This window comes from Coptis chinensis, chromosome 3, assembly GCF_015680905.1.
Source record: "Coptis chinensis isolate HL-2020 chromosome 3, ASM1568090v1, whole genome shotgun sequence".
Classification (NCBI taxonomy): domain Eukaryota; kingdom Viridiplantae; phylum Streptophyta; class Magnoliopsida; order Ranunculales; family Ranunculaceae; genus Coptis; species Coptis chinensis.
In genome coordinates, this window is record NC_141458.1 from 112,933,723 (window position 1) to 112,947,260 (window position 13,538).

Below are 13,538 nucleotides of genomic sequence, written 5' to 3' on the forward strand. Positions count from 1 at the left end.
CTTCGTTCGAAATTATTGCGGCGGCAACATACATTCCAGTCTATGATATCTCTTACCAAGTTATAACAGTAATTAGGGGAACAATTTCAATTATTACAATTATGTTAAAAGGAAGGTATGTAATAAGATATGTTATGGAAGGGTAAAATTGACATTTGATTGGTAAAATTTAGACGTCTCTCCCTTGATTTAGCACATTGCCCATATGTACGTTATCAACAAATTATGAAATTGTTATCTAACTATTTTAATTTACGAAACAGCCCCTATACTTTGCCTCAATTACAGAACAGTCTATAATATTTATATTAATTACTGAACAGTTTTTATACTTTACGATAAACTATATAGCAGTTGCTATATTTTGTCTAAATTACGAATATGCCCTTATACTGTAAGTTACGAAACTACCCTTTATTTTTATCTTTGTTTTTTTTTTAAGAATGTAACGGGGTAACGGCGCATTTGCGCCGTGCCGGAATGCTATATATGAAGATAATATAATATGATCTTTAATACCATAAAAAAATATTTCTAGAATAAATAATTGGATAAATGAATAAATATTAATTTACCTATTAATTAATATCATTAATAATTTACTGATTAATTAAAACCCCACTTAATTAATAGATTTTGCATGGTCCCAAGAGTATTAAAATATCGAGGTTCTATAGTTATGTGGCAGAATATTATACATTTTAATTGTATTTGGTAACCATTATGATAATCCATTTTATGACATATAATCAATTATGAGCCCCATAATCGATTTTGTATATAAAAAAAATTGTTTGGTAAATTTTTTTTGAGAAAAAAACATTATCTCATTTCCAAAATGAGATAATCCATTAAAACATAAACAAAAAAATAGTAGCTTAAAGAATGAGAAACAAAAATTATGGAGCTTTCCTTTTGAAATGACTTACCATATTTTAATTATTTTAGTTTTTGATAATTTCTTTTTCCATTTTTGGCTTGGTCAGTCAATCCAAAATTGATTTGTATTTTGTTGTTTGGTATCATTTATACCCATAAGGGTTTCTCTCAAAATTATTTATGTTAAAATTGATTTTAAAAACATAATTATTTATACTTATAATAGTTCCCAAACTGCCCATAATTGTAATTGTAATTGGTGCAAAAATGGATTTTATGTAGCAACCCCCGCCCGTTACGTCAAAATAATAAGGATTAACAGAACTATCAAAATACGTCAATAATTTCTACGTATTGGACTTTCCAATTTTTTTAAACTTCAGTGGTGCAGCCAAATAGATTAACAGAACCACAAGTTACCAAAAAAGGATTAACAGAACGAATACATAAAAAATGTAGCAAAATGGCCCGTGGCTATTGAAATACGACCGACGAAAATACTGCTCGAAAAGTTTCATGCCTCAAATAGGAAACTCAGCAAATCGAGTTCCAATTCAAACACAAGATCGGTTTCTTTATGTAAATTCTACGGAACAGAGTACATAAGAACAGAGAGTATGAGTATGTACTTCCCCTTTAATGTATCTGAAAAAACCCAACAATTAATTTTTTCCCCTATAACAAGTTCTTTACAGAAGGACAATAAACTCTTGCAGATCGTTCTCTGAAGTGCTTACCATATAATATAATTCTTCCAGAGGTCAATGCAGGAGGTGTTATTTATGTTTAGATATATGATGATTGATTTATTGTTTAGTGTGCTTCTTAATGTTTTAAATATTAACTTCTGAACAGAGCTACTAAACAGTAAGGGATACAATAATGATAACAAAGATATTCCATAGTTCTAGTCGTAGTTCTATACGGCTATACCTTTAGTTGATTTTGGTGGAAGTGAGAACGGGTCTGGAATTTCCACTATCATTCTAATGTAATTATAAGTAGCCAGCTGAATATACGGCTATAATCATTGTGAGTCCAAGTTTTGTTAGTTTCTTACTTGAAATTAATATATAATCTAAAGAGTAAAGCTTCAATATCTGCCCCGCTTTCTTTCAGATAGAAGAATGGAGAAGACAACAACAAACAAACCAAGCACAACTATGCCACCTTGTCCTGGACGAGCACCTTGGCTCGTCTTCCCCAATGGAGAAGGTGTTAAGAAATTGAATTTCTTCAACATATGCGATCCAAATAAGAAGAATTACATCAGAAGCTTTCCAGAAGTTCATGGAAAGCAGTGTTTGGCATCCATGCACGGTTGGTTGGTTATGGTGGACTTATTATCAGATGACGGTGATTGTTTATTGTGGAATTCTGAAACACGGGAAATAATTGATTTGCCACCACTGGGCGATTACGACCTTCGACGACGTATACATATGAGGAGTTGCACATTAGTGTCTTCACCTACCAATCCGGATTGTATGGTTTTGTTTGCAGGGGATAGTTTTCTCCTTTCATGGCGGTTAGGAGATGAAAATTGGACCAAGGTCCAAGGATGAGTATGAAATTGTGAACAATGGTATTAAAATGGATGACTGCATTGACAAGGTCATCAGTTGCACAGATGGAAAAATATATGGCCTTACCATGCAATCTTTGATTGTTATTATAAATTGGGAACCTTGTAGAAAATTGTCGTTAAGGACATTAGATTTTGGACTGTCAATTTTATTCTGAGACACTTAACTTTTGTAGTTGCTTGGTGGAATCTTGTGGAGAAATAGTTGCTTTTTAGTGGAATCTTGTGGAGAAATAGTATCATCTTTTCCATTCCTCCTTCTCCATCTTCCTCTCCCACTAGTCATACATTTTGTAGGCTTAGAACGTAATAAGGTGGTCAATCATGTTCAGCTTTTCAAGATGGATTTTTCGTCGGAGGTGTGGGTGAGAAAGGAATGTCTAGGTGATAATGTGTTATTTATATTGCCTGTCGTTGGCTCAGGCTGTATGTCTCTCTCTGCTACCAAGACAGGATTGAAAGGAAATTGCGTATATTTCACTATTGTAGGAGACAAGCATAGTTTGTATGTATTTGATCTGGAAGATGAGATTATATCAGTTTATCTTCCTTGTCGGAATCTGAGGACACCTTCCTTCTCACCTTTTTGGTTGCTGCCTACTAACAGGTACCATACCGTCTTTCTTTCCTTGTTGTTTCATCTGTATTTTCATTCTCTGTTCCTTTCCGCTAATATTTTACATATTTGTAAGTCAAATGTTTACTGGAAGCTAGGCTGATGTAATTTCATTAAATAGGATGGTTGAAAAGCAGAAAGCAGAAGAAATTGCAACTGCGAAAGTGGAACTGAAGATGGGGACAATGCATAACACACATGCGGTGCCCAAGGTATATGTGGAGAAATCAGAGAATAGTTATTGGATTGACCTTCCGGTTGATATTTTAGGGTTGATAGCAATACATCTCCCTTTGGCTATTGATTACATGAATCTTCGCTATGTTTCTAAAAGATGGGCTTCATCAGTTCCTCCGTTCCGCTGGAGAGTTAATCCGACTGGTTCAACAATTGAATATCCTTGGCTTATGTCTTCTAATAGAGGGAAAAATAGAAGCAAGTTCCTTGATCCAACGTGCAATATTACTTATCACTTTGACATGCCGGAACTACTGGGTGCTAGAATTTGCTTCTCCAAGGATGGTTGGTTGCTAATGTCCTCAGGTGATTATTCAATGTTCTTTTTCAATCCTTTCACTAAGGACATAGTCCAACTCCCAGATTTGCCATACATATTAAGTTTCTGGGGCATATCTTTCTCATCTGCTCCAACTTCTTCAGATTGTGTTACATTTGGTATTTGTTTCTTGGCATTTCATAAGGTCAATATTTATCTTGTGCGTCTGGGAGATGATGCTTGGACTAACATACGCGGCATTAGTGAAGATCAATTCATCCCCAGTAATGTCAATCCAGTTTTCAGTGATGGAGCATTTTATTGTTTGGGGCAAAAAAGGTACTTGGGAATCTTTGATATAAAGGATGGCGAGTATTATTGGACTGTTCTCTGTACTACCCCACCTTGTTCGTCTATCTGGAAAAGATATTTGCTCGAGGATAATGGAGAAATACTATCGGTTTTGGTCGGTCCTAAGGGGAAATATGTTCATGTGTTCAAGTTGGATTATTTGAATGGGACTTGGAGAATTTTAAGCACTTTGGAAGGCAAAGTGTTGTTTGTTAGCCGTTTTACTTCTTTAGCACTGAAGGCGGTATCCAAAGGAATGGAGAACAAGATTTACTTTCCCGTTTCATTCAATGACGAGAACAATTATCTCTTCTATTCCCTAGACACAGGCAAATGGCATTCCTGTTTTGGCGACTATTCTAGGGAGGATCTCTATACTACAAGAGAACTGTTACATTGTGCTTGGATGCAACCTACTTTGAGTTATGAAAGGATTCAAGAAAGTGGTGGTGGCCTCAGACTCTTTTCATGCAGTCAGGTGCATTAACAAGATTGAATCCCCCTCTTGGTACTGCCTCAATCTTGTTTTGAGCATTCAATGCTTGTGTCCTCTTTTTGAGATTATCTCTTTTATACATGTTTATAGGGAGACAAATAGGCTTGCAGATCATCTAGCTACAGTAGGTAAGTGTGTAGAAGAGAATGTAGTGTATTTCGTACCTCCTCTTGATCTTCAAAGTGATATTATTGTAGAAGAGGAGGTAGCCAATAAGGCTGTACACTAGGTTGGTTTCTTAATACAGGTGAGGGTCTGCCTAACCCTAGCTTAGCCTTCAAAGAAAAAACCCTACTTTGAGTTGGAATTGAAGGATCGTGGCAACCAGAGTTGGTAATTCTTTCCTTCTGTGCATGTATACACAAGTTTTAGGTTTCTATTGAGCAATTGTTTTTAAGTTTGCTTTTTATTTGCATTTCATTCGATTTTTCATGTGTTCTATTTTTGATGAATCTATTCACGCATCTAGATGGTGCATCCGTTTGACTGTTGCTACCGAAAGTAATATAGGAAAACATATATTATGTTCTTAATCGTGTACGTTTTATCTTTAGAGCACTAGTCTAGCTATCAGATATCTAGAAATATGAAAATGTATGTTCTGGGGTTTATTAGATTTTGCCCGATAAATTAAGTCTGTCTTCTTGGATTTTTACTGTGGGAGCTTGGGGTTTTAGGTATCTTGATTCAAAATGCAACTTTTACATTTTCAACTGAGTTCGCTTGGATGAAAGTAATCAAACATAATTCAATTAAGGTCACAATTATTTTCTTAATCAGAACAATTTAGTATTGTCACAGTCAATTACAGTACTAGTCCTTTTTCATCGATGTGAAGTAGCCTGAGGCCATGAACCCAAGAAGCAGTCTAAAAGCATTGGAGGAAATAGACTAGTTAAGTAGTGCTCTCTGATATCTTACATGAAGTAGTAGTAGTAGTACCATTACCTCATACTGCTGTAACATTGCGATTATGCTTAATTAAAGAAGAGCTTATACCCAAGTCATATGCTAACTCTAGAAGTCTAGATGCTCCTTAACGGCCAGAGACGAGATCTGCATCAATTATTATAAGCACACTTATTTTACCTTTTTCACTTAAGTTTTCAGTTGTGGCATATACTGCATAGTTAAAATCTATATGCAGGAAAAATACAGCAAGGTCTAATGATTCGAATTGTACTGGCAGTGTTTTTTTCCACGCTTATATACACTACACTGTGATTCAGTGAAGAATGGACGAGCACAAGTTCTGTGGTGTAAATCAGTATCATGGAAGCCGATTAACAATAAAGAAACATTAAACGGCATTCCATATTTCCATGCGATTTTTTTTGACAAAGTAATGATAATACCTCTGTGTGAAAATGTGAAATCTTAAACGATTAAACACGAAAGAGCCCACTCTTCTGATATGGTCATACGTGTCATTAGGGAAACTTTATATATAACTCAGCATCCGAAGTGAGATAATGTTTTGCATACGAGAGTAAGCAAACAAAACAAAAGAATAGTACTTGTGTGAATGAAACTGAACAGTTCCATGCGTGCTAAACTTCCTTTCTATCAGAACTTCTTGTTTGCAACGGCGAACGAAAGTAAAAATGTAAAACGAGAAAAAAAAGGAAACAATGAAAAATAGGAAAGAGTATAATAACCCTTCCTTGTTTACATCGTGGTTGACCACTTGACCGATAAGACTGCGAAGAAGATGTCTAGAAAAAATCATAAAATACCAAACCACGTACGAAACCAGCCTTCACAACACCTTACCCATACAAAGGTGGAGATCTAGATCTGAATCGAGTAGCAAACAACAGGTAATCTCTCTCTCTCTCTCTAGGTCTGAATCGAGTAGCAAACAGCAGGTTATCTCTCTCTCTCTCTCTCTCTCTCTCTCTCTCTCTCTCTTTCTCTCTCTTCCTCTGTTTCTGAGAACCTTTGTGTTGTTGTTGGTTATCCTTTAACTTTATATGTTGATTTGATTTTTTTTTTTTTTTTTATGTGTGTGGTGATATTGCAACTGAATTCCTTTTACGTTGTTCATCTTATACATGATGACTTTCTTTGTCCTGTATTGCTTTTTTTTTTTATAACCGATCATTGAATATGGTTTCGGGATTGGTTTGATTGTTTAACCAGTCGACTATACAAGATTGAGGTAAAAACATTGATTTTTAGACTTTTTGTTTCGTTTGAATTAAAAATGAATGGTATTTGACAATAATTTTCTTCTGATTTCTTATTTTCTTTCGATTTTGGATAGTTTTGGATGCTTAAGTGAGTAATTTAGTTGTTTTCAGGCATAAAGTTTTGTTCTTTTAACACTTTCTTCTTAAAAATTTGAAGTTGGTGATGTTAAACAACGGTTTCTTGGGATCTTTTTGACTTTCAAATAGATTGGGATGATAAGTGGAGGTATTTGTAACATTCAGGGTATAAAGTTTTGTTTTTTATGTGAAAAAAACTAACTGCTTAAGAATTTGGTGATGTTTAAAATAGGCTGTCTGTTGTTCAACAAGGTACTCCCATCTGTATTTTAAATTTGTTCTGTAATAGGGTTGGGTGCTTAAGTTGGGGGTGTCACAAACTTTCAGGTATACTAACTAGTATATCGTGCACGTTGGGCGGGTGAGCTCTCCATTCATCGACAGTGAGTGGAGATAATGAATTGCAAATGAGGTTTACAGGAGGAAAGAGAAGAGAGGAGAGGAAGAAGAAGGGAGATGGGTGGGAGAAGGGGTTTCCACACTTTTACAGTATTCGACGTCGTCAAACCTGATTTGAGGGTGAATGAAACTGAGGGAGGGGGACTAAAGGGAGAAGGAAAAATGGAGGAAGATGAAGGGAAAAAAAAAATCAGTAAGACAGGAAACTGGACAGTGTTTTTAACCTCCCCCATCCAAAAAGAACTCGCTATGCTTCTTTTGATAAAGTCTTAATTTCTACACAGCTTTTATTTGATTTGAATGTTTTTGATTATTTACAAGATATTTCTTTTGATTGATTTTACTTTTGAAGAGGCTTGGGTGTATAACAGGGGATTTGTCGTAAGTTCTAGGTTTAAAGTTTTGATTTTAGGCTATAACTCTTGGAATTCCTGTTTGATCTGGGTGATTCTTATCGAGGCCTTTTTGTTTGTGATTTATTTTGCTGTCAGATAGTTTTGGCTTTTGGGGTGCTCAAGAAGGGAATTTTGCAAAGTTAAGGGTATGAAGCCTAGATTTTATCATACTTTCCGTTTTCCTGTTTAGAATTATGTTTGAATGCTTGATTTGGCATATTTGGCATTTTCAGAGACGAGTCCTGATAAATCATAGATTTACTCCTTCCAAATAAAGCACCACGTCTGCCTTATGAAATGTTATGTCTGTGGGGCATTATAAAAGGACCAGAATTCTGCTTGCTTGGTGCTGTCACATATCTCTTAGGCTAAGACATTGATTTGTGAGTGCTTTAGCGTAATTAGGTATTGCTAGATCCATTTGATAAGCAGTTATGTGTCGCTTATTTTGTTTAACTGACAATATTGTTGTGAATTCACCTTAGATCTATGAACAACAAATCTATAGCAAGTCAGGAGTCACGAGGACATGATCTTTGTCTTTCATCAGTTTAGACCTCGTCAGTTGTCTTGAAGGTCACTTTTATTCATCTAGGCTTAAGTGAGTCGAGCATTCTTCAAATCACTGGCATCTCTTACTGATGTTTCTGTAGACATTTGGAAAATACAAACACGGAAGTAATGAAAAAATATATTAGGTTCCATTTGTTTCACTGAAAATTTGTCATTTCTGGTTGATGCATTCTCTTTTGGTTAAGATTGATGAAAAAAAACTCTTTTTGTGAATGCTATAGCTTAATTAGGTACTGCTTGATCTGATTAGTGGGTCCCATTTCCACTTAATCCACTAATTAAAACAAGAAGGAAAACTTAAGCTGGCATGAGGAATTCATCTGGTTTCTTAACCAGCAACTTTCCTTAGCAGTGAAGTTATCTTAACCAGCAAGTTATCCTCAACAAGGAAGCTTCTTGGCAGTCAAGCAACCTAGGTGGCGCTAGCTGTTTGAAGCCGTCTTCAACACAAAATGACAAAGGGTCCAGATGTTATAGGAAGCTTAGTGGTTAAAGAAGAGGATAAATGTTGCCTACCAAGAGTTCAAGTTGGACTTGAACACTGGTTTGAATACTTAAGGGCTAAATATTCTGGAAGAAGCGTATATAAAGACTTTTCCCCTTTCATCAAAGGAGATGGAAAAAAAAAATACTTTTGTATTCTTGAGTGAAAGAGAGAGTTCTCCAAGAACTTAGCAAATACCAAGGTTCTATTAGAACCAAATTGGTAAACATTGTAAAAGTTCTCTTCTCTGTTTTATCAATTAAATTAAGTTCATTTGTTATTCTTCAATTTCTAGCATTAGTTCTTTATTCTAGTCTACCTAAAGATTAGATCACTGCTGGATCCATTTGATAAGCAGTTATGGGTTGCTCACTTTTTTTTAACTGACATTCTTACTATGACGTACTGTTTCTATCGCACTATCTCCAACCTTAGATTTATGAACTTTGTCCCTGGACCTTGGTTGGCTTTGGAGTAAGAGATCTCATATGGATGTTATCATGGTGCAATAAGGTTTACTTCATGTTGGTTCTTCAATCCTTTGTAAACATTTTGTTATTTGAATTGTATGACAATTCTTTTTTGTGTGGATACTCTGCAATTAGTCAATCTTTACATAAAAGATTTGTCGTGACATCTTTTTTGTCAACAACAGGTTTACGATCAGAACAGTGTTAGCCCGCAATGGAAGTAGTTTGTGGTGCCTTAGACGTGTCTTAAAGGCCTCATTAGCAGGATCACAAATTGATGCTGGTAAATCATCTCTCTTTGGGTGGGATCTCTCACATTTGTATGGTTTTATTTGTAAATTACAACAGCTAACACAAGACAGCAAAAGACTATAGAAAGACTTTTAACTTTGACTTTGTTTCGTTTATACTACTAGTGTTGATTCTTTTTTCTTTTTTTTTTTTACTTTTAAGATTCAAGAAGACTTGGCAAGGGATGGAATTTGTTATACTCAAAGCAATTGCTTGCGCAAAGGTCAGGTTTAAACTTTTACTCCCTTCTGTAATGCTTTTTTTCAAAGTTTGTTGAAATGCTTCCGATAAGTATTACTAAATTATGTTTTATTCTGTCATTTGCATTCATGATATGGTTTTGAGCATTTATGTATCCTTTGTTTATGGCATATCTTATCTTTTATATATATATATATACCCTCCTTTGGCATTTCAGAAATTCATCTAATGCCGTCAAACGTTGTGCCACTCTTTTGGCATTTTAAACAAACTTCTTTCAGCCTCGAGGATTGAGGCTTCATTCTAGCTTTATAGGCCTAAGCCTCAATTGGAAATTATGTGAGAAAAAAATATGTATTAATCATGGAAGGTAAAAATAATAGCATCGACTAAGTTAAATGAGAATATGTATTAATCGACTAAGGTAAAAATATGTATTCATATCCACATCGAATAAGTTAAATGAGAGATTGACTGCAATTGCCTATTGAAATAGCATCGACTTTAACCCAACAACGATGGAAGTGGCATGGCATATGTAGGAATAAACATTGTCAATTCTGTAACATATGAATTGACCCAAGAGCAGCTGTCGGGGTTTGGGGAATGCAAGTTAGAAGAACGAATTTGACAGTTTGGAGTAATAAAGAAATCTGATGAGCATTTACTTTATTATGCCATTGATATTGCTGTAGACAAGGAAAGGGTTGAGGAGTCCAAGTTGCAAAAATTCAAAGAAATTAAAACAGTAAAGGGGTTGAGGAGTCCAAGTTGCAAAAATTCAAAGAAATTAAAACAGTAAAGTAATAGGTTCTAATTTGCAAAAACTTGCCCTTGGACAGGTACCACAGCACATTACCCTTTTAGAGTCCAAGGGCAGTGCATTTATTTGTTTAGTCCTAGTTTAGTTCCTCCCGCCATTGTTGTTCCTCCCTCCGTTCCTCCCGCCATTGTTGTTCCTCCCTCCGTTCCTCCCGCCTTTGTTCTTCCTCCCTCCGTTCTTCCCGCCTTTGTTCTTCTTCCCTCCGTTCTTCCTGCCATTGTTGTTGTTCCCATTGACATTGTTGTCCGCCTTTGTTCTTCTTCCCTCCGTTCTTCCTGCCATTGTTGTTGTTCCCATTGACATTGTTGTCGTTGTTTTTGTTTGCAGGTCGGTTGCACAGCTCCATGTGCTTATGGAGAGATTCAATAGTGCCGTCCCACTCTTTCAGACAGATGCGGCATTTGACAGGTCCAGGTCCAGGTCCAAGGATGACCATAATCTAGGAGAAGAAGATAAATATAATGTTAGTTTCATAATCTAGGACAAAGTAATTTTATTTTTACAAATGTAAAAAAGACAATTTCATTATTTTGGTTTTTGTTCAGAGTTCTACTTCCGGAATTCCACTGGAATTTCGGAGTTCTTTGAAACTGTTGAAATTTTGAAATGGAATTCCGGAAATGCCGAAATTTTGAACTATAGTTAAAGGATTTGAGCAGATGGTGTTACAAACCTGTTTTTATCTCTTGCTAGTAGAAACTAATTGACAAACTATTGTGAATTTAGCAGTAATTGACAGACTATTATGAATTGACAGACTTGTAAAATTTCAAAATTGTTCTTTTGTTTGTTATTGTTTATTTTAAGAGTCAGCTAACATTAAAGAATACAAGTATGAAAAGAAATAAAGAAATGCTGAAAGTAATAGAACATACCACGATGCTGAAAGTAATAGAAGATAAAGTTGAGGTTTGGGGAGAAGATACGACGACGAGTTAATGAGTTGGGGTTTACTGTAATAGAATTCTTACCTTATATATTATTTGACACTAGCCTCTTTGTACGTGTCTCTGCCACGTAAACATTAAAAATGGCATGATCTGTAATATTCGGGTTTGGCAAGGGGCAAAATCAGAAAAAAAAAATGCCGTGATGGAACAATCTCTGATTTTATTTTATTTTTAATTACTTTATGGACATGAAACTACTATTTTACCCATGCAAAAAACAAAATAAAAAAAATAAAACAAACAAATGGCATGAGTTGTAATATTCGTGTTTGGAAAGGGGCAAAATTGGAAAAAGCAATTAATGGCGTGATGAATTTCACTGTTCCTCCCATCGTTTTCTTTAAAGAAGTTAGATGACATCCCCATTTTAATTAGAGTTACCCCAAGGCCCCAACTCCCCTTCCTAACCACACCTTTCCTACCACCCCCAAGTCAATGTGATTTTGACTGAAATTTCGGGAAAACTTGATTACATAGCGTCCCGTCCAGGTACCCTTAGTCTTCCACCCATAAAACTCATTTTTTTTTAATCAAAATCTCCATTTCTCTGTTAGACATCCCATCAAACAAAATAGCAATTTGAATCAAATTAAAGGAAAGAGCCCCATTAATAATTAAGAGTATGTTTCATTATTAAATAAAAGGGGTTTTAACTTAACCCCTCAAAAATAGACTCTCTTTTTGAGATAACCCCCTATTTTGAAAATCATTACTGATTGCCCTCCATTTTAGAGTTAATTTTCTATATTGCTCTTATGTTAAATTTGTAAAAACCCCATTTTTAACATGTCTTTGAAAAATCCGAAAAAAAAAAAAAAAAAAAAAAATCTGAAAACTCAAAAAATCCGGAAAATTGAAAAAAAAAAAAAAAAACTCGAAAACAAATTAAAAAATATTCGATAAAAGGAAAATTCAAAAAAAAAAAAAAAATTCCGAAATTTTCTAAAAATTGAAAAAACAAATCGGAAAAAAATTCGAAAAAAATTAAAATAAAATTGAAAAATGCATAAAAATTTGAAAAAATAATAAAATTCATTTGTTTTCCTATTTTTTGAGTAGTTTTATTATTTTTTCAAATTTTTACGCATTTTTTCGATGTTATTTTATTTTGCTGAAATTTTTTTTGAATTTTTTTCCGATTTGTTTTTTCAATTTTTAGAAAATTTTGATTTTTTTTTTTTTTTAATATTTTTTAATTTGTTTTCGAGTTTTTGTTATTTTTTTTTCCATTTTTTGAATTTCTAAATTTTTCAAAGACGTATGTTAAAAATGGGGGGGTTACAAATTTGACATAAGGGCAAAATTGTCAATATGTAAAATTAACTCTGAAATGGGAGACAATCAGTAATTATTTTCAAAATGGAGGGTTATCTCAAAAGGGGGGGGGGTTAAATAAAAATAACCCCTAAATAAAAATCATTTGCTCCTATGCCTGTACTTGTGTCTCCATTAAAAAACATTTTTATTATATATATATTGGCTACCTTGACAACTTATCTTGACATCCAAAACCTAAAAGTGAATTTGTACATTAAACTAAGGGCTGATTTTTTGTAGAGAAGATCTTCCTATTTTGGATAGAATCTCCACCAAAACTCATCTCAATTGGATATGTCTAGTTTTATTAAAAAGAGTACTAAAATTGTAGACTGTTAGATAAATATTGAACTTAAACACAACTTTTGACAAGGTTAGACATGTTCAAATGTCTTGATAATTTGTGGTTATGATCTCTATTGTACGGAGAACATATTCCCAAAAAATCAGCTCTTAGTTCATTGTGTAAGTTGTAGATGTCAAGATAAGCTGTCAAGGTAGCTAGCCCCTATATCTACTATCTATATACTAAAGCAGAGACCTCTAATAGAGGATTTTCTCTCTCCTATGTGGCACTCTAATATTAGAGTTAGTTTTGTTTTTTTTTTTTTTTTTTTTTTTTTTTTTTTTTTTTTTTTTCTTATGGGAAACTCTAATATGAAAGATAATCTTTTCTAATAGCCTATAATCCCACGTACATAGAACCTCTTTGAAGAGTTTGAGTGTATTTCTAATTCTTATATTTGGAGAGTTGGAGTGTATTACAACTTCTTATATATTTGATCAGATAAACATAATTGCTAAAAAATAGGTGATTTATAAAAGGTAATTTCCTATTATGAATCAAACATTTTTAGTGTTCCAATTCTTATATATATATTTGATCAAATAAAAAAAATTGCTAAAAATATGTGATTTGTAGAAACTAATTCCCTATTACAA

At 34.1% G+C, this 13,538-nt stretch overlaps 2 protein-coding genes and 1 long non-coding RNA gene across 4 annotated transcripts; all 3 read left to right on the top strand.

Annotated features, from left to right (window-relative positions):
• Positions 1-1,331: 1,331 nt before the first annotated feature.
• LOC147513090 (uncharacterized) lies at positions 1,332-4,961 on the top strand. Its single transcript, XM_086598853.1, has 4 exons — positions 1,332-1,639; positions 1,999-2,432; positions 2,641-3,071; positions 3,202-4,961. Exons 2-4 carry the CDS (start codon positions 2,007-2,009, stop codon positions 4,412-4,414), a joined length of 2,070 nt encoding a protein of 689 aa, XP_086454979.1. The 5' UTR covers positions 1,332-1,639; positions 1,999-2,006; the 3' UTR covers positions 4,415-4,961.
• A 796-nt stretch (positions 4,962-5,757) lies between these two features.
• On the top strand, positions 5,758-8,832 carry LOC147513091 (uncharacterized). 2 transcript variants are annotated; one of them, XR_015215217.1, is made up of 3 exons: positions 5,758-6,243; positions 7,584-7,633; positions 7,721-8,832. It is a non-coding gene; the product is annotated as an uncharacterized LOC147513091 (long non-coding RNA). The 2 variants fall into 2 exon arrangements; XR_015215216.1 differs by having other exon boundaries at positions 5,779-6,243; positions 8,282-8,832.
• Positions 8,833-8,979: 147 nt separating this feature from the next.
• LOC147513092 (uncharacterized) lies at positions 8,980-11,079 on the top strand. The gene is made up of 4 exons (XM_086596125.1): positions 8,980-9,068; positions 9,200-9,297; positions 9,468-9,528; positions 10,657-11,079. The coding sequence occupies exons 1-4, from the start codon at positions 9,037-9,039 to the stop codon at positions 10,808-10,810; spliced, it is 345 nt and encodes a 114-aa protein (XP_086452251.1). The 5' UTR covers positions 8,980-9,036; the 3' UTR covers positions 10,811-11,079.
• Positions 11,080-13,538: the final 2,459 nt, after the last annotated feature.

Excerpts from the sequence above, each read along its gene's own strand:
- LOC147513090 (XM_086598853.1), top strand. The coding sequence starts at position 2,007 with ATGGAGAAGACAACAACAAACAAACCAAGCACAACTATGCCACCTTGT. Across the intron at positions 2,433-2,640 it reads GAGATGAAAATTGGACCAAG|TTGCTTGGTGGAATCTTGTG; the intron begins GTCCAAGGATGA and ends TAACTTTTGTAG. Across the intron at positions 3,072-3,201 it reads TGGTTGCTGCCTACTAACAG|GATGGTTGAAAAGCAGAAAG; the intron begins GTACCATACCGT and ends TTCATTAAATAG.
- LOC147513092 (XM_086596125.1), top strand. The coding sequence starts at position 9,037 with ATGTTATCATGGTGCAATAAGGTTTACTTCAT. Across the intron at positions 9,069-9,199 it reads TGCAATAAGGTTTACTTCAT|GTTTACGATCAGAACAGTGT; the intron begins GTTGGTTCTTCA and ends TGTCAACAACAG. Across the intron at positions 9,529-10,656 it reads AAGCAATTGCTTGCGCAAAG|GTCGGTTGCACAGCTCCATG; the intron begins GTCAGGTTTAAA and ends TTTTGTTTGCAG.